Genomic DNA, 20136 nt, shown 5'->3' with positions numbered 1-20136 from the left:
AAAAAGGGAGAAATTGAACCCCTAAATGAGTGAGCCCCCCAAAACGTAAGAAGGAAAAGGAAAAGGTAAGCAAAATACATCGGCCGTCCCTTTCCCCGAACTGCGTATGCGCAGGCATATATGCATTACCTAGAAGTGAACAGAATCGTGACAGTCTAAAACTGGAACAAGGAACTCGACGACACATGCCTAGCACACTGTCCTAGAAGACAGTTTCGATATAAAGTTTACAAGCGCTGACAACGCTGCATCTCTCTTCTTGGGTTCCCATACACCCAGCACCTTGGCCATATCGAAGGTTCTATTGTCCGAGCTGTCGGGAGCAGATTTCAATTTAGCTCTTTAGGGTGCATATCTTATGCAGCGCATGAGGATGTGCTCCGTGCTTTCCACAGTTGCACACACTGGACAGTTTGCTGAACAAACCCTGCCGACTTTATGGAAAAACTATCGACCATACGGGACGTTCAGACGAAACCGATGCAAAAGTATCTGAATAGGTCGCCCGTTATGCTCATCAGAGCACGGAATTTCAGCTCACTGTCGATCTGGTGAAGCAAGGATGAACGTCTGCCGGCTTGTAACCATTGCTTTCCGCATGTGTCTGTCAGCAATTTGAACAGGTGTGTGTCTCTCTCTCTACCCATATGCTGTTCTTGCGCGGCAAAACTTTTCAAGATAAACTAATGATGATGAAGAACGGGGAAATTCGCCATATGGGGTGCAACCCACTACCCCAATCAATCAAGCATCACTGCTATGTGGGCCTTGCTGAGGATTACCTGTTGTGTTACCTGTCACATCTGCGCTGATCGACACGATTCATTCGGGAATCTAAACTCTTGGGCACTCTCTGATACGTCCTATATGACAGTCAGCACAACGATTAGTGAAGGAGCTGTTTTTTTTTCTTCTGTATTTTACCATAATTTGCTGTGTCTCTGCTGCTTTTATCTTCTTTTGTTTGTTTGTTAGCTTTTGGGAATAGCAAACCTACATCATGGCTAACCTTTCCCTTCTTTTTTTTATTTGCGTTAAACATATCCCACCCCCTTTCCTATTGTGTTTGTGCTAATTATTGAGCCAGCCTCTGCAATATACCCATACATGCCTTCACCCTTTTCTCAGCAATAAATACATTACTCTTTGTGTGCGATGTCGACGTATAGTGATGGTTCGCCACTGTCGTCCTTTGAAGGGCTTAGTTTTCCCCACGAAAGTCCTCTGGACTATGAGGTGACAAGAAACTAAACGACCAGAGCTGGGTCGATAGCGTGTACAATAAATATTCTGTCACATTGAGAAACAAACTGGGACAGCACGGCTAATACTCTTACGGTATGCGAGAAAATACATACGTGCTTAGCAATACAATGCCCGTGTATATTATTGTTGTTTGCGGATTTCAATTTTCATTTGACATTCTTACGCTTAGCAAGTGGTGACGATCTCATGATTTTGTTAAGAATGAGTCTTACGATTATTTTGTGATAGTTATATTCGTTTGTGTGAAACTACACTATGTTGTTATTATTCGTGTTACTTTTTCCTCTCGCTGCACGCCGAACGTCTAGCCAAACTGTTGTGCGCATTGGTCAATAATTTCTTGCTCTCAACACAAGTTGCACTGTAATGGAGTTAGACATATCTCGTACGTGCTCAATCCTCGATCTGCAGCTATACTATTCTCTTGCGTGACAGAAAATCAATACACGCGACCCAATAAAATGAACCCATGTTTTCCTTCTTTGAATCCCTACACCAGCGAACAGCCTTATTAGAAAAACGAACAGCTAAATCCGTTGCCTTCAACGCCGTGCCTACCAAACATAAAATAGCAAAAAAGTATAGCTGACAACGTATATACACCGAGCTTTACCTTCGCGGGCGGAGAGGAAAAAGAAATTACAAATAGGCTTACCGGCGCGGACGTGCACATTTCTGCTGACGACAGCGCCAAGGGTATTGGAGGCGATGCATCGGTAGACAGCGGCATGAACGTCCTGCCTGTATTCCTCGGCACGGAAGGGCTGGAACTCGAGTGCTCCGTCCAATCGCACCCTTCTCAACCCCGGCGCAGGTTCCAAGGGCTGCCCGGTTTCGTTGGTCCAAATAATTGAAGGTCTCGGGTCGCCCGATGCAGTGCAGGGCACGAGGGAACCAGTGGTGTTGGAATAGAGAACGCTGCCCGGGGGTTCACGCAGAAAGGACGGCGGACTGCCGACCTCCAGTTCGCTTTTCGCTCTCACAACTGCGGAAGAGGAAGGAAAAGAACGTTACCTTCAAGTTTTGTCCGCATGTAATTGTTTAGAAAAGCGGTAAAAACTGACGGCGCACACAACAGGCTAAAATATAAGGTATCGTCTTATCATTGCAACATTCCAGCATACTTTTGTTTGCCGATTATATCAAGTTATTCCGCTCCGCATCTACGTGGGATGGCGTGCTATTACAATCGGACGTTCAATCGATAGTGCAGTGGTGTGCCAGTAACTACCTTTTTCTAAATAGTGCTAAAACCAAAATGATATCATTCACTAGAAAACAAAAACCTTTGTTGTATAACTATTTAGTCAATGGCACTGTTGTTGAACGTGGTAATGCAACCCGTGACCTCGGTGTGATTTTTTGACTGTGGTCTGTTTTTTAGCGAGCAGGTTAGTGTTATCTGCAGCACTGCAATGTCTACTCTTGGATTTATCACCCGAGTTACAAAGGAATTCCGTGACCCCATTTGGGTTATTTCATTGTACGCATGTGCTCGCTCACAGTGGATTACAATTCGCTTCAGTTGTGTGGAATTCATTGAATATGACTCAAATTGAAAAAAAAAAAAAGAATTCAGAGAGTGCAAAAGAATATATATATATATAAAACAAGATTCAAGCTGTTTGCGAACTCCCCAACGATATTCTCGTGCCAGAACAACAGGTTTATCTAAATGCACATGGTAGCCTATCTTGTGGACGTGCTCGCATGGTTCCGTGTTTTTATCAGTATTCTTGTAGATAGTATCTCTGAATGTTCCTCCATTCTCGTGTTCGTCTTTATTCGTGTTTCATCCACATATGTGTCATGTGTGCTTTCATGTGTGCGCCGTGAATTTTTACCGCTTTTATAAACACGCGTGTTCCCGGCCTTATTTGATCAATCTTCAGCATGTAATTGTGAAGGGCTGCAGCGGGTGTGAATGTATAATAATAATAATTCGGGGCTTTATGTCGCGAGACAACGGTGACGACACACAAGCCACGCCGCAGTGGTCCGGTCTGTGGATCAATTTTGCCCACCTGAGGGTTCTTTAACGTGTGCCGAAATCTCGACACACGTTGTCACACCACATTTAACGTCTCTCGCGGAAGACCGCGTGTCTAAGCAATTTGTACCCTTCCACCAAGGTGCCAGCGTCCTCGGCCGGGTTTGAACCCGCGATCTTGGGATCAGAAGGCGGACACGCTACCGACCAGTGTTGCGGAGTTGCCAATCCAGGGTTGGAATGATTCCGGAATCATTCCAGATTTATCAGAGCCCGGAATGGAATGGAATGGAATGGAATTAGGCTTCTTTTTCCCAGGCGGAATGAAATTGGAATGGACTGGTCTGAGCGCCACACTGTCAAGGGCGAAATAACCTTGTCTTTCTGCCTTTTCCGTGATGGGTAATGTGAATCTCCTCTATAGCACTGCTGGGCTACCGAGCACGGTTACCGGTCCCTTCTCTTTTATTGATGGCATTAAAGGGAATGGTATGGGGTTGCCAAGCTATATTCCAGGAGTGGGAATTGGCCATACCTTTTCATTCCGAGGAATTGAAAGGAATGGAATTATCACAAATCTCCATTCCTCGGAATGGGTGTTCCCATTCCGCAACCCTGCTACCGACTGAGCCACCGAGGCCGGCTTGGTATGAATGAGCCAGTGAATACGAAGGCTGGTAGTAAATCGTACGTGCATTTCATGAGCCACTTTATAGAACACCACAGAAAAAAAAATCCCTCTTAGTCGAAGCAGGCGCTCTAAGTTTACTCACCAGACCAGCATCCTGCGGTCATTCGCGAGAAAACCTCGACTCCCCGTCTGGAAAAGTTTTCTAAAGTAAAGTCACGTCACGAATAACATGCTACTTCCAATCCACTCTTGGCCCTCTTTCTATGCATGGCAGAGGGGGTTAAATGTCTCAGCTGTTTGGCGCTCGAGTCATTATAGTCATGTTAACAGCGCACCGGAGAGCAAAGGCCGTTCCTATCGATTTTGTAATTTGCGAGGCCACAATGCCCCTAAAAACAAGGAAACAAAACGCACGCGGCTATCGCCGCCTTTTGTGCCCCAACACCCAGATTTCTTCCTCCGCTTTTGTTAATGCTGCAAAGCAATTTGTCGCTGACAATGAAACGAAGCACACGCAGAGCGGCAGTTTTGGAGACATATACAAAAGGTATAGCGTTATTCATTCCCTCCTGCTCTGTTACGTAACGGTTTTTACTTTGTGCCGGCTAAAAGCTCGCGTAATTTTAAGAGTATTAATTAGTGACATTAGGAAGAAGAGAAAGGTAAAATAGAAACTGCGGCGAAGAATAAATGAAGGCGTCAAGGAAGCCCGCACATTAAATTACAGCTGTGAGCAAACCGCGCTTCTTTTCACGCGAAGGTTAATTACCAACTTTCATTTTTTTTAGTTTCCCCCATTTTAAAGCTGTTCGACAGCGTTATCTCCTCTCGTGTATTGAACTTTGACGCAGTGCTTTGTTTTATGAGTTTCTCGTGTTCTGTCACTAGCGTTCAGAAACGTCGACAGCAGCGGACGTATCTTACTTATTTATTTTACACATACTGCCATTCTCCTATTATGGACCAATGCTCACAATGCTCATGGAGCTCGCGATAATACAGACATTGCATATTAATGGCTTAAAGCAAGGATATTTTACAACGGGTTTAGCCTCACAACAAAAGCAACAACGCTATCAACATCGACAATAAGTGCCGGCAAGCGGTTGCAGTCTATAAAGATCGCACGAAAAAGCTGAATCTGAAGAAGTCAGTACGCGGAGAGAATTGTCTGTATTGGAGCTCGTGCCATTCTCATACTGAATGAACGCCAAATGCACATGGTCAAAAATTGAGCTGATCGCGTACAAGTGCAGCCGATAGTTACACCAACGATAGGTGAGTGTTCTCATCTTTGCTAAGGCGTTCGCACCACCATCCTGCAGCCGCAAGTTTTGCTGAGAAGCAATCGGCAACAAAAAAAGGAAGCATAGGAGAAATTTAGACTGGGAAGAAGGCGTAAAAATCGGTGGGAACACTGGGAGCGTCCTCTAGGAACGTGCGTACATTGCTATTTATAAAATCACAATGATAGCGCCTTTCTGAGTACAATGCATGTTAAAGCGAGAGGCATGTAAGGCCAACCATCACATGACACCCTACAGACACGTGATGTGGACAATTGAAAGCCCTATAAAGCTACTGCACCTAACTGCACCTATGCGCGCTTGGCAAAATTCAGGATGCAGCCGATTTTTTGTAGAACAACTGCTGCAATACCGTCAGCGTACACGTGTGTGTGTGTGTGTGTACTTTCCATAGGAACTCGAACAGTACTAGTCGTGTCATCATTTTATATATAACCAAACTCAAACAAGTCGTGTCATCTGGTACACACGTGCCACTGGGAAGCTTCGTGGAATATCCCCGTTATTAAAATTATCCTGGTACTGGGTTCACCCCATAAATGCTTTCCAGGGTCGCTGGTACCGTTTTTAGTTCTGCGGGGCTACCCTCATCTTCTGGCAAGAAAGATCGCATATCCCGGATTGTCCCATACGTCCAAACTTTCCCTGTTAACTCCTTTCCCTGCCCATAAGTGATCGGAGCGGGCAGACGTGACCTTCCCCAAACATGCCCTCCCTCCATCGTTAATACGAGCACATGACTTTATGCCACGCGCGTGCAACATCCATGATGAACAGCGCGCGAATTCCGTCGAAAAATTTCTGCAATTTCGAACGAAAATGCATCTTCCCTACAAACACAGTCATCGCATTCTAATTCGCACTCTCCAAACCGGAATCCCTCTTCAGAGCAGTCTCGCCTCATTACCTCTTCGAACGTCTCTACACCTTAACATCCTCGAACACCCTAAAGAATGTGGTCCCCTTTCCAGTCCTTCTTCGAGCACATTCAAGGCACTTGTCCCAACCTTTAAAAAAAAAAGGAAGAATCTCGCCTTCCCATCTCCTCTCAGGACGAATCTCGCAGAACGACAGCGACGAAGCGAATACTACATTCCTCTATACGAGAACTTCCCGGTTGTATTCCGCGGAGCACAAGGCGGGCCAGGCATCCCTTGGCCCGAAGGGCATTATTCAAATGACGACTCATTATGTCGTTAAATGGTCTCCGGGGGGAAGCTAGGCATCTCATCAAGACTCTCGAGCGCGCGGGGCGAGGTTTTGGAACTCATCGCCTCCTTCGGACTGGATGGTGCTCCCATTTTTGCCTCTTTGTTTAGAGGGAAGGTGTTGGACGCTGAAATGCGCTTACACGTGCATGTAACTGCTGCTGCTTGTCGTACTCCAGCAGCTGGTACGGTTATTTGAATGTCTTCGATGGGCCGGATATTTGCGTGACAGGATGTGATGCAGGAGATGGATGATGGGACGTTTTCTTAATGGTGATGCTATGTAGGATATATTCCATGAAGGCGAACGAAAGAGGTAATGACAGAGGGGACGATAGATAACGTGCCACCGTTATGACGGAGTGTCCTCGTGGCATCCTTCGATAGCAAAATGGCACAAAGTTGGCTCAGTCTTGAGAAACATAATCGTATAACGTAAAACATCGTGATACTTAAGATTGGTACATCGTTTGTGACCCTGTCGCAAACTAACATGTACGAATTTGTAAGACATGGAATCGGAGGGCGCATCTCTATCAAACATTGTATTGGTGGGCAACGTAAAAACGTTATGTTTGCCGTTATTTTATTTCTTCGACAGCTGTCCTTTCGGCATTAACAATGTGTTCGAAGAATGAGAAGCTGTCTACGGGAAAGGATATGTTCCACTCCCTGATCTTATTCCTGTAGACTACCTATGAGCGGCTATAAGACCATGCTGCTAACAAACATGTAAGGCTTCTTGCTTGCCCTTCCTCCCATTTCGTTTTTCCGTGATCAACGTACTGCCAGTCTAGGCAGACTGATCTTTCGTGAACCCAACCTTACCACCCTCCGAGTCAATGAGCATTTCTTTATTTAATGAGCGACGTTTGGTTACCTAAAGCGCCCGCAACAGCCTGCCCCTCGTAGAGCTACGCCAATATCTCCATATTTTTGCTTTAGGTAAGCTCAGTCAAAACTCAATCTTACTTTATCCCAGTATCAGCACCACATGAATTACGGCCACGGTCGGCAGGATTATTATTCACTCCTTTCAAAACTTATACAAGATTTCTCAATAGGATGGCTGTGAGGCCTCAATTGTAACGGTATTTTCTCCAAACAGCGCAATTTCTGCTACTGGCACACGAGTAGGAACGTCTAAACATTAATGTGAACTTTGCTATGCGAAACGTGAATCGACACGACATAAAACATATTGGTGTTGGTATGGTATGTCAACAGCAACAGAGGAGACGAAATGACCCCGATCATGTTAAATTGCTACTTCATCCTTCCTATGCTGCACTTTTTAGTACGTTTCCTATGATTCGCATCAACCGCACTCAGCACGGTGCACCGAAAGCCAAAGATGTTGCAGAGTGGAAAGACGGTAAAAGCCCTATATATGCACTCCCCCTTCATTATCGCGAAATAAAGTACTTCGTTTGTTACTTAATTCGTTCCCCACCTCCCGTATACGAAGCAAGATAAAAAGGAAGAACGGAGTGTCTATGCTCAACTTGTATGATGCCTGTTTACAACAACTACTACTACATGAATGACGACGGGATGAAGTAATTCACAGCAACAATTGCGGTACCTCAGTGCATGTGGGTTAATATACGAGTGGGATGACAATGAAAAATATGAGGGATACACACACGCACACACACATGACACACACCAATAAGATATCACACACGCGGGAGCGTCGTAACCGATGGGGACAGTAGATCATCCGGCCGGTCGCATCTACGTATTCATGGCCAAAGGCCTGTTTACAAGAGTGCCATCAGCCCAAATTAGGTGCCGAAAGAGTGTTCCTTAACCTTAGACGCGTAGACGAAGCAGAGGTCTGTGGCTGAGCACTTGGGCTATCGGCGTCAGCCTTAATGTGATAATGATAATAATCAGGAGTGGATTTATAAGTAATACGAGTCCTCCCACACTCGTGTGTTTACATGCTGCACGTACCGCGGGCAGGACTGCGGATAATTTCGATCGTCATGGTGTTCCTTAACGCGCGCAGAAAATCTTCCACACACGTGCTGGAATCAGTATTTACCTCCACCACAATGTATTATCTTTTATTGTGTTCTATTCGACATGCACGATTTGTCTTTTGAACGTGGTTAACAACGTACGGTATTTGTTCTTCACGTGCCCACTGATACCGTCCGGTTTACAGAAATTCAATCCCGGGACCAAGGTCGATGTATTTCTTTCCCTTTCATCGTGACGGCAAGCGTAGGGGTACCGACGATAATTTTGCGGCATTTTGATGCTTGAGACTCTTTACAAAATGTACTTTCTTCTATCTCTGCGACATGTTTTTTTTTTTGTGTGTGTGTGTGTGTGTGTTTTTGTGGGTACGTGATCCAAATCAGTGTTACCATTGTCCCTTAACTGAGCAACACTGAGTGGAGGTTATCCAAATGACACACAGTACTCATTTCTCTACGAGCACCGCGAATCAACTATGACTATGAGTTGTCCAGAAGACGTGCGTAGATGGACAGAGGACAGCAGAAAGGAGTGGTGGACACGACGTCTCGGCATGCGTCTTGGGTTTTGGGCATACTTCAGGTGCCAAATGTGCCTATACATGTATTTGAAAAATCTGCCCGTAAATCCGAGACATAAGAGCCGGTGGTGGGACCATGACTTTAGATGTGCAGCAAAGAGCTCTTGACCACGGAGGCGAGGCCACTTAGCCGCGCCTCTGGTATACAAAGCGTTGTCACCGATGGGCGTTACGACTGGTAGCTCTTAGTATGGTGCTTCTATTCCTCATACAACTAGGCACACGCGTTTGTAATATTAACGACGTGCGATATTAAGGTAAACATTATGCTGAGACAGGCCCGCCAGTAAGGTAAATGATGGAGGGCACGAGACTATAGAGTCACCACTGGGAAATGGAATGTAGGCAACAAATGTGAAAAGTCAATGTGGTCCGTAGTGCAAGTTAATGAGAAAACGTTGCACGGCCACGCCCTATATTTTTTGTTCCCAAACGTGACTCTTTCGTTAAAAGAGGCTCGCGCTAATTGGACTGATGTCACAATCAGGGTCGTACGTTCCCGCCAGGGGCGCGAACCCACTAAAAGACAACAGTCGGTAAGTCACTTGCAACCTGAATACGTAGTGGCACCGTATGAAATTGTCCACGCCTCTGTTGCCGCCTTCCAACCATTCGAAACATTCCGACCATGTCCCCCTCCAACAAAAAAATTAGTGAGCATCAGCGCGGTTCTCCTATGGATCTCCTTGGATCCCCGTAAAGCTGTTGAATTTGCATGCTCTCTGCACAAAAGTCTATAGTTGCGTATCACGTTTGCGCAACGAGTGGCGCAGTAAGTGGCGAATTTCCCCATTCATTATCATTAACTTATTTGTTGTTGTTGTTGTTGCGCAACGTAACATGTATCTATCGATGCATTCACCTGGCACGCAACATCAACGTGTGCATTCGCCATTCCTTCTACAGGGGGAGCGCTCTGCGATTCCGATTCGTCTGTTTAGAAGACGTCACCAACTGCAGCTGAGATCTACACCCTCCAGGCCATAGCATTAATAGAAATTCAGTCATCGTGGGTTATTTTCTCAGGAACTAAACCTGGCATCAAAGCACTATAGGACGGCGACCAGTCAGCACCAGTCGTGATCGATGTCGTTCAACCCGGTTGCAACGCATAATGTCGAGCTTCAGTTTACCCCGGGGTACACAGGCATCCCTTGAAACGATCTGGCCGACGAGGCAGCAATGGTGTACTTTCTCGTAAGATCTACTTGTACGAGATAATAATGACATAATTGGGAGTAGATTTACACGCAAGGAGTTCCGACACCGAATATACCCGCTAAGCTCAGAACGAGACCGGCAAACTAAGGTCATGTTGTTAAGTGAAGACCATGCAAGGATCGTTCGTTGCAGGAGTCGACGGCAAGGGACATTTTCCACAACAGCTTATGCGCATGCGATGCGGCGCCAATGACGTTGGCTGCGCCGCACAAAATTATCTACGTGTTTAGATGGCGCTGGCTGAGGACGACAGGTATGAGGACTAGTGAGGACACCGCGCGAACTCGTTGGCCTCCGTCGGCCTTACTCAAAAGACCAGTTTTGGTCCTTTATGCTACCCACGCGGGTTTGTTTTGGCGCACCCCGAGGGTGGTTCGCTGGGGAGCCCCTAGGATACGACGCGAATGATGTCCATTCCACCTATCATTTTCCTCCAAGATATATAAACAAAATTTATTACATTGATCTGGCGGTATGTCCTCTAAGATGCTGCCACGGTCCCTAGAATGTAAAATTCATTGTCTTCAGTTTTATATTCCACTAGCAGCAAGATAGGCGTCGCTGGAACGCCGGTGTCAAAGTCAAACTTCTGGGACATCGGAGAGGGCGGATCACGTAAGGGTGCAGTGTGGACGCTACACGTCTGCTTGAAAAGTTGGCTGGATGGGCTGGGCCTTCAACCTCTCAGCAAATAGAAGCTGCTGAAGGACTGGCCAAATTCGTAGAAACAACACGCGCATCGCGTCCTGGTGTGCTTTCAATAACAACAACAACAACTTTATTTCGAGGTGATGGATGGGGAGTTTTATCGCCAGGGGCGATACTCTACCCCATTACTGGTGATGATGCGGAGAATTAAATAATGAACCCCTTCGCAATATGAATCGTAGTCCTATGGTGTCCAGAAAGGTAAAGAGAGCTTTGAGGACAGAGCGTTGGTGGGCTGGGTGTGGCCAGGGACCAAGCAATTTTGTAGGTGAGTGCTTTCAGACGCAGGTGCTACGGCCATGTTTTAAGACTCAATGCTCGCAATATCTCAAGAAATTGATTAATGACTTGGGGGGGAGGGGTATGTTTAATGATAACAAACAAACAAACAAAGAAGAGGAACGAGGGAAAAGTCAGCCAGCCAGGTTAATGACTTGGTTTAATACGCACCCCGGGTGTTCGACAGAGCTGGCGGCATCCCGCTTTTCTTTTTCCTGTTTTCGTTTCATTTTTTCCTTTCTTTTTGCTTATTTTCAGTTTCTTTCTGTTTCTTTCTTTTCGATTATTTTTCAGTTTCTTTTTCGGAATAGCAAGCTGGCAATAGCCTGGCTGACATTTCCTGTTTTCTTTTTCTCCTTTTTTCTTTCGCTCTATTAAACACATCCCCCCTTTTCTTTTCCTATCTACATCTCTCCCTCGCTCGCGCAGTAAATGGGGGGATATTTTATTAGAAAAAAGAAAAAGGGAGAAAAACGACGGGTCAGCCAGACAGGATCGACTTGTTATTCAATTCGAAGAAATAAAAAGAAATTCAATCTCTCCATTTCTCCAGCTTCTAAAAGAAACCAACGAGAGTTACAAAACAAAAACAAATAAAACTGTCGCAAAACAATCGCACAGTGTAAGCCTATTGCATTGGTTGTACTAAAAATATGAAATCTCGTGGAACAACCTTTTCTGTTTCTACATTCTCGCTGTCCCTGAGGGCGACACAAGCCAGTTTCGGGGACTCACGCTATTTTCGAGAGATTGTGTCGGCCGCAGAGCTCAGAAAGCGATTTGCGTTACATGCGCAGTGGCGACCACGCTGTTTCTTTGGGGACCAAAAGCACTTGGGTCAGCTGTTCTGAAGCTCTATATTAATTTACTCATATTAACTTTCCTCATATGCTCTGAGGCACATTTCTGTGCACTGTAGCGTAGTGCGCTGCGCCTACGGAACTATAAAGAAAAATAATAAATATGTTCATTTAGTTAGCAATAAGAACATTAATTTAGATAATGTATTGCATGTACTTTCTACTCAATGTTTCCCTTTCCTCTACACTGTCGCGTTTCGCGCTCTCGCTTTTCTGGGAGTGTAGAAGTAATATTGAGAATACCTCCATGGTTGACATTCGAACGTCTTCAGCATCAGTAACCTACAGGAGCTGTAAAAGCTACACAAGTCGATGGAGTAAGATTGTCCCCGTGCGATAACCAGCACTACAATTTTAGAGTAGCCGGTTATCATGACAAAGTTACACGATATTCACGACACGTGACAAGCGCGGAAACCTTAAGCTGGCCACAGCAGGGCGCTACAGGCAATCGCGACCGATGCGTGCATCAGAGACGTCGAGGCTTAAAACGTTGCCGGAGCGACGAATTGTTTAGCGAAGAGCGCCCCCTCACGCAGAAGGCGCGATATCTGCCTTGCCCAAAATAGAGCTTACCGCGCAATCTGCAAATGCTAATGAAGCGCAGGGATTTCGCAGAAGGCCCTTATTATTTTCTTGCCTGCCTTCTAATGAGCCGGCTATGACTTAACCGAGGGATTAAGGGACAACTTTGCCAAACCCGTGTTGGTGCGTAAGACGAAATGTTTGGGTCGAAAAAACCGCTTATGTTGCAGGCATCCTCGAATTAGGGCTGTTAAAACCGGATGGAAAGGAGGTGGTGGTGGGTTTTCGCTGAATTGGGTGATGATGGTAGGTAGGGTTTAAAGGGCTGGCTTAGGCCTCGCAGCCTTCATGAGCTGTAGACCTGGCAACGAACCCCGGCGGCGGTCTTCAAACACAGCACTACATTCACGATGCATCGTTTCCGTGTTTGCTTTATTTTTAAAATTCTTGCTGTTTATATATGTTTCGGAGTGCAGCGTCTGAGTATGTTAAACATACGTATAACGATATGTTTCATATGGTCCATGAACGTTTCAGCTGCGGAACGCTCGAGTGCGAACGCATGAAACCCCGTTGGTTGTCTACAAGTGCGAAGTGTATGTACATGGATGCCCCCGAGATGGCCTACTTCGCTTCCCCATATTTGGTCATCATCATCATCATCCTCTTCAGCTACAGTCGTGACGATGCCCACAGCTGTGAGGCCAATAAGGGCAAGCTGTTACCATATAATCATCGCCACCACTAGCACCATGGATACCGTTCTGCCTCCAATCTTCGTGTACTTTCAACACCTATCTCATCCGTTTCATGTTATCCTGGCTTCAATCGTGGTGCAACCCAAAAAGGTAACAGCAAGCTGGTCTACCGGCATCACCGCTTACAAGTCACCGTGTGTAACTTGTGTTGTTATCGTAGTTTACGCTGCGTCGCGGTTTGCAAGCATGTTTTTGTCCGTCTGCTTCGATTTGGTGCGATGTAAACTAGGCAGTGTGGCGTTTCCGATGGAATGAAACAATGTCAAAGAGCTCTTCTCCTACCTCGCTTGTACAGCAAGCAAGAGATGGCTGTATATGACAGGCTTGTTCTAAAAATGCAACAGCTGACTCTCTCAGCCATCATGTTTTTACAAGTTTCTGTCGCATAGCGTCAATACGAAAAGGCGTTTGATGCTCTATAAGAGTCGTGTTTCAGTACAACAGGCAGTGTTCTATAAAACCATACACCTATATGAGCAATAGATCCACTTCACTGCGTGACGTCATACCGGTGCGGCGGACCACCTGTCCCGTTTGGTGGGCAAAAATCACGCGATCATCGAGTCACCGGGTGTTTCCTGTCGTTATTAAAGGCATGGCGCGAGGTGTGTAGTTATTGAATGTGCTACACGGTACAGAAGAGCCAAATACACCGTACACACCATGCGGTTTCCTACGCCCTTTTGCCCACCAGCAACGTCTGCTCTATGCGCCCTCTTGTTTACAAAGAGAAGTGGGTCGTTTACCTCGTTTGTACAATATTTAACCGATTAAAGACGTGCCGCCACTACACACATTTTTTAAAGAAAAGTGTATGTCTTCCGAATATTATGCTGCGAGTTGTGGTACAGCAGGAACGAGTAAATAGCATTATATTCAACATCCAAATAAACCGAAATGCAAACAGATGTACTAGAGATTTCAACAACATTTTCAAACTCCTTACAAAATCATGGCTTTCCTAGACGGTTTTCATGTGGCGCCACGTGACGTTTGGAGTGCGCCAACTTGAAAAATAACGATAGCGGTTGCTATATGCGCGAGTTCAAGATGGTGGCCCAGACGTGACTAGATATAAAACCCGCGGGACACTCTAAAAGCCATCTGTTGCACGCGAAACAGTAACACTATTATGAAGCGTGGTGAAGCCGCCGCTCTCTTAACATGGCGTGGTGGTACAGGAAGTTCACATTTGCTTAATACTAAAAAAGAAAAAGAAAACGCCGCGTCGCTGAATACACTAGAGAACCGCAACACACTTGCGAAATTAGCGACGCGGCTAAACATAATTATGAAAGTGGCTCGGAAGCCGGCTTGGACTGCTTTTCAAACGCGTCTGAGATTACTAGCGCAGATAACGTTTTCGAATTCCTCGGGGCCCCCACGGTTCATGGTTTGAACGCGGAAGTGAAAAGAACCACTGAGCTTTATGTGAAAGTTTACAGCCGGAAATTTTATCCACAGACGCGGATTTCTGCGCTTTTGGGGTTTTCGTCTTGGACTACAGATCGTTGAGTTAAGTTGTAACGCAGGGACATTGCGCACAGTGTTGTCACCGTCCAGAATCTCTGATAGTACGTACAGCTTGCGACATACTTGTCTGTAATCGACAGCTTCTCGGCCTATCCGGCGTGGAATCTATACAGGCGTTTATTTCGACTAATAAACACGTACTGGGTAGCACGTGTCTATTAGTCGGAGGAAACATTCTTGAAACACCTGTAGATTTCAGGCAGGGCAAACCGCAGTCGAAACAGCAGTCGATTCCAGGCAAGTATGTCACAAGCTGTACAACATGACATCGTATGTAGCTACTCACACAAACGGGGAATGTCTCAGTATAAAAAGGATCAGAATTTCATTTATTGATCCGTTAGTACACTCAAGGAAAAGCACTACATAGGAGACTGGTGACTGCTTATGATGACATGAGGAAGGTCAGAGTTAATACACAACAACGAAAGAGGAAGGTGGTTCCAGTTCACATTTGATTTTGGGATCGCTGCGATCCCAAATGTGCTGATTTGGGACCGGTGCTTTGTAACGATGCTCAACACGACATAAAACGTGTTGCAAGAAGGGGTTATAGCGGTGTCGTGAAAGTATACGGAATGGAAAAGACACGGACTACTGACTACTGCGGCATACTGATAGCGGCTGTAACGATAAGCAAGCCTTCATGGCTGAGAAGCTTCCTGTTCTATTGAAATTGGATAAATGGAACAAGTCGCGCAGCTATGTATAGCTGCTCGAATAATGCTGGATGATAGACTGGGCTAATATTTTAAAGACTGGCCGCTTCAGGTTGCATGCAGAGGGCGTATAAAAGTTTCTCCTAATGAATCGTGTACTATTGACATTGTTAGTAACGCATTCAACGTGGACCTTAGAGGAAAGGACGAACGAAGCTCGAACATGATTGAACTATGATTCATAGATTCCTACCCATCATGGTCCTCAGAAGTAGAAGAAGAAAACCGCCCCACTTTCCTGGAAGGCAACCCAAACAAAAGCTAGGCAAACGCCTTTTACCAGTCTCCCCAATTTACGTGTTGACATATCGTTCAGGCTTCGGCCCCACAACGAGCACAGCACGCACAAGCGCGCTATAAAACACCAAAAGAAGCGAGCCAAATTAAGACCTATACCGTGTCAAACACTGCGAAAACACAAACAAGTTCTCGTGAACCAAGCTAATTAACGCGGGACCTAATTAAGTACCAGCGAAGCACTTTCTTTCTTTTCTTCTTTTTTTAATGCTTTCAGACTCTTCGCCGTTGATTATTAAATTTTGTCAGCCGCAGACCAAACAAAACTGTTCGCATTCTGCGCGAACCGCTGCGTTAACTCTCACCCGTTTCGTTGAGTTAATGTCCCGCGAGCGTAAACAACGGGGGCCGGCTTCATGGTAATGCATGTACGAGAGATATGTACTGCGGCGACGAAGGCAAATGACGAAAGACACGTGCAATTGGACTTTGCGAGGCATATATTGATTGCGGGAGTTTCTGCAGGAAAGAGGAAATTTAAATAGACAGGACAGAACGGCATTTTCTCTTGCGGCCGGTCTCACGTTTGCACGGGGTGTACGGTTTCATCGTATATACAACACGCAACAACACTGCAGACGCATAATATGTGTTTTGGAGTTGGAGTTGGACGGACTAAAAATAATACGGAGAGGTTGAACTTGTCACCTGACAAGCTCTGCTACTCCGAGAAAAAGCTACGAAAAGCTGTGTTTTGCTTGTTCACCAGCGGTACTACTCAGTAAAGGGAAACCGTGCGCCAGTATTTTGAAACCGGAGCAGATTCATTTCATTTTATTTATCAGAACACTTAAGGGTCTGAATGCATTATATAAAGGATGGAGATGCAGGCACGTAATGACATACACAACAGCAACTTAGCGCACGAGAATAACACAGCACGCATAGAACTAATAGAAAAGAGAGAACACATACACAGAGAGCCAGGTCGTCGAAAACACGGCACATCATGTACATCACACTGTAATGCATAAATTATGAAATATAGGATAACAATTGATGTCACACCCAAGCCGTCTACGAAACTCTCGTCCTCCTCTCCTTCGTGCAGTCCTCTCACCATGTGTCCATGTCTGTATGCCGCTTATAGCGGCAGCTGCATCGCGGAGCTAAAATGTTAAGTAAAAACAGGCACATAAATAAGAACATCATTTAATGTAGTCGATGTGTAGCGTGGCGCTACACATCGACTACATTAAATTGACATTAAATTGAGAATAATTGGCCCGTGGACCATGTAGGTAAATAAACATATGTGCGCCCCTGACTCTTCCAAGCCGACCTTACCCATCGTGCGTCAAGAACCGGTTCAAAATTCGCCCGGTACAAGCACCGACCACTAGGTTCAGTAATTCATTCTTACCCCGATCCATCGAACCATGGAATGATCTACCGAGTGATATTTTAGCCATCCTGGGGAGGCATTCTTTTCAACGCGCTGCTACTAACCATTTCAGATCACAGAATACCTCACTGAAAAATTCATTTTCGTGTGAAGTAACGAAATGTCTTCTCCACTTTCTGTTTCTACAGGGTGTCTTTTTTTAGGCGATACAGATTTTTCATAAAAAACTATAAGGGCTATAGACATGCTGTTTTCACTTCAATCATCTCTGGGCCGGTGGATGTTTCTTTGGCCATATGTTCCTCGACTGTCAAATGACTAATTACCTAATGATCGTTAATTAACTTTTTAAATATAAAGGATACGAAGTTGTCCCAATGAGAACATGTGTTCCTTTTGGTGACCTGATATCGTAGCCGTTTTCAGAACAAAAATCCGTTCGGTAGATCATCCGCAAAAAATTCGTGAAGGAACACCATTTCTTGCTTTATTTTGTTCATTGCGCATCTTCGGAGACGCGTCTTTCCTTCACCCCCAATGTCAGATGGTGAAGGAGCCTCATGCGTCGAAGTTGAGCTTTAACTTGCGGAAACAAAACAAAAACACATGTATCGGGTGACACTCTCGGAACTGCCTTATCTTAGGTTGCATTTTCTGTTTTGTTTCCAGGACGCAAGAGGCGACAGTGTGCTCTTTCACCCTCTCACATTGGGGGTGAAGGAAAGACGCGTCTCGGAAGATGCGCAATGAACAAAATAAAGAAAAAAATGGTGCTCCTTCACAAATTTTTTTGCGGTCGATCTACCGAACGAATTTTTGTTCTGAAAACGGCTACGATATCAGATCACCGAAAAGAACAGATGTTGGGACAACTTCGTATCTTTTATAATTAAAAAGTTAATTAACGATTTTTAGGTAATTAGTCATTTGACGGTCGAGCAACATATGGTCAAGAACGTCCGCCGGCCCAGAGATGATACAAGTGGAAACATCATGTCTATAGCCCTTAGTTTTTTCAATTAAAAATATATATCGCCTAAAAAAAAGACACCCTGTACATTTGTATTCTACAGGAGCCCGAGCTCAATTGTTATTTCATATTTTATAGTTTATGCATTACAGTGTGATGAACGTGATACGCAGTGTGTTGTGTACCTGTTCTGTATGCCGCTGTGCACTTGCATACTTCCTCCTCCCCTCTTATGTAATGCCTTCGGGCCTTCAATGGTCTTAATAAACAACACGAAAATCGTCACTGATACAAGGCAGCACTATAAGCGAGAGGAAAAATCAAGTATAATATTATGGGATGGTGTTTATCAATTTACTAGCGCGTGAAATTTCGATTCCGTCTTTGATGAACGAATATGAGACCGGGAAGAAGAAGCACTTCTTTGTACGTGTCAAAAGTCACGAGGTAACATCTAGTTCAGCTCCAATTTCGTATTTCTACTCAGAAACAGTACGACGTGCGCAGAGTTGCAAGCACATTCACAAACTGCGCTTCAACGTCCAACGATTTATTATGCAGCAGAGAATTCAATAAGAAGCGTACATCGCGCAGATGGAAAGACATGACTGCAGTAGAACTGTCAACAACCCCGCGTCGACAACCAAGAATGTAATATAGAGCATAACGAGATAAAGAACGACATAACCGTGTCGTCGTGCTGCTCTTTTGGCGTCAAAGCAGTGGATTTCTCCGAATATACGTACTTCGATTTTCGCGAAATGAAGTTTTCCGCAACTGTTTCCTCTGAAGGCTGTTCCACGTGTGTGCTCGAAACGTTTTTCATCTGCCGCTCAAGAGTTCTAAGTCTTTGTGCGACGGTTTAGGAGCTGTTGCGTGGTTGTCATACGAGATGAAATTTGGAGACTCTGAGGAAGAAAACAGGTGAAAGTCACGGGGATTGAACATGATCACAAAACATGACTGCCTTTTTGGTTTCAGGAGCGGTGACACATGTCTTGTCTGGCTCCTTTTGGACGAGTTTAAGTGGCTTCGGGTGTTAGTTGATTTAAATGGACAATGAAGTGCAAACATTTATCCTTGCGGATGAGGGATACCACTTTCTTGACACTAACATCTTTCTTTCTGGAGATGTACCGTAAAAGCATAAATAAATAAAATAAAAACACACACAAAAAATCGGACACATCCGGTTTAGGACAGTGCCACTGTCGAGACGTCGACCCCTTGCCCATTTTACTTTTAACGTCTCCCTATGTAATAAACCAGTGTTTGTAACTTCCCTAAAATCTGCTTCCGCGTCTTTTTTTGAACTTCTATATATATATATATATATATATATATATATATATACAGGGTGTCTTTTTTTAGGCGATACAGATTGTTCATAAAAAAAACTATAAGGGCTATAGACATGCTGTTTTCACTTCTATCATCTCTGGGCCGGAGGACGTTCTTGGCCATATGTTGCTCGACCGTCAAATGACTAATTACCTAAAAATCGTTAATTAACTTTTTAATTATAAAAGCTACGAAGTTGTCCCGATGAGAACATCTGTTCCTTTCGGTGACCTGATATCGTAGCCGTTTTCAGAACAAAAATCCGTTCGGTAGATCGTCCGCAAAAAATTCGTGAAGGAACACAATTTTTTCTTTATTTTGTTCCTTGCGCATCTTCGGAGACGCGTCTTTCCTTCACCCCCAATGTGAGATGGTGAAGGACCCAAGCAGCACAATGTACTGAAAGTCGAGTGCAATAGGGGTGGACGGTATGTGTCTATCGATGTTCCTTAGTTTCACGAGTCCGTTCAAGGCCTTCCACCTACCCGTCCACCCCTATTGCACCCGACTTTCAGTACATTTTGCTGCTTGGGGAGCCTCATGCGTTGAAGATACCACCGCAGTGCCGCCTCATGCGTCGAAGATGAGCTCTAACTTGCGGAAACAAAA

At 45.1% G+C, this 20136-nt stretch overlaps 1 protein-coding gene across 1 annotated transcript in view; it reads right to left on the bottom strand.

The window, feature by feature from the left end:
• The window catches only part of LOC135393791 (cell adhesion molecule Dscam1-like), a 384001-nt gene that overhangs the window by 205086 nt on the left and 158779 nt on the right, over window positions 1–20136 (bottom strand). Inside the window, exon 5 of the mRNA XM_064624063.1 lies at window positions 1922–2251. Coding sequence (XP_064480133.1) covers window positions 1922–2251 — 330 coding nt within the window. The remainder of the gene's footprint in view (window positions 1–1921; window positions 2252–20136) is intronic.

The sequence above is a fragment of the Ornithodoros turicata genome, chromosome 5 (assembly GCF_037126465.1).
Source record: "Ornithodoros turicata isolate Travis chromosome 5, ASM3712646v1, whole genome shotgun sequence".
In the NCBI taxonomy this organism is placed as follows: Eukaryota; Metazoa; Arthropoda; class Arachnida; order Ixodida; family Argasidae; genus Ornithodoros; species Ornithodoros turicata.
This window is presented reverse-complemented; position numbering and strand designations above follow the sequence as displayed.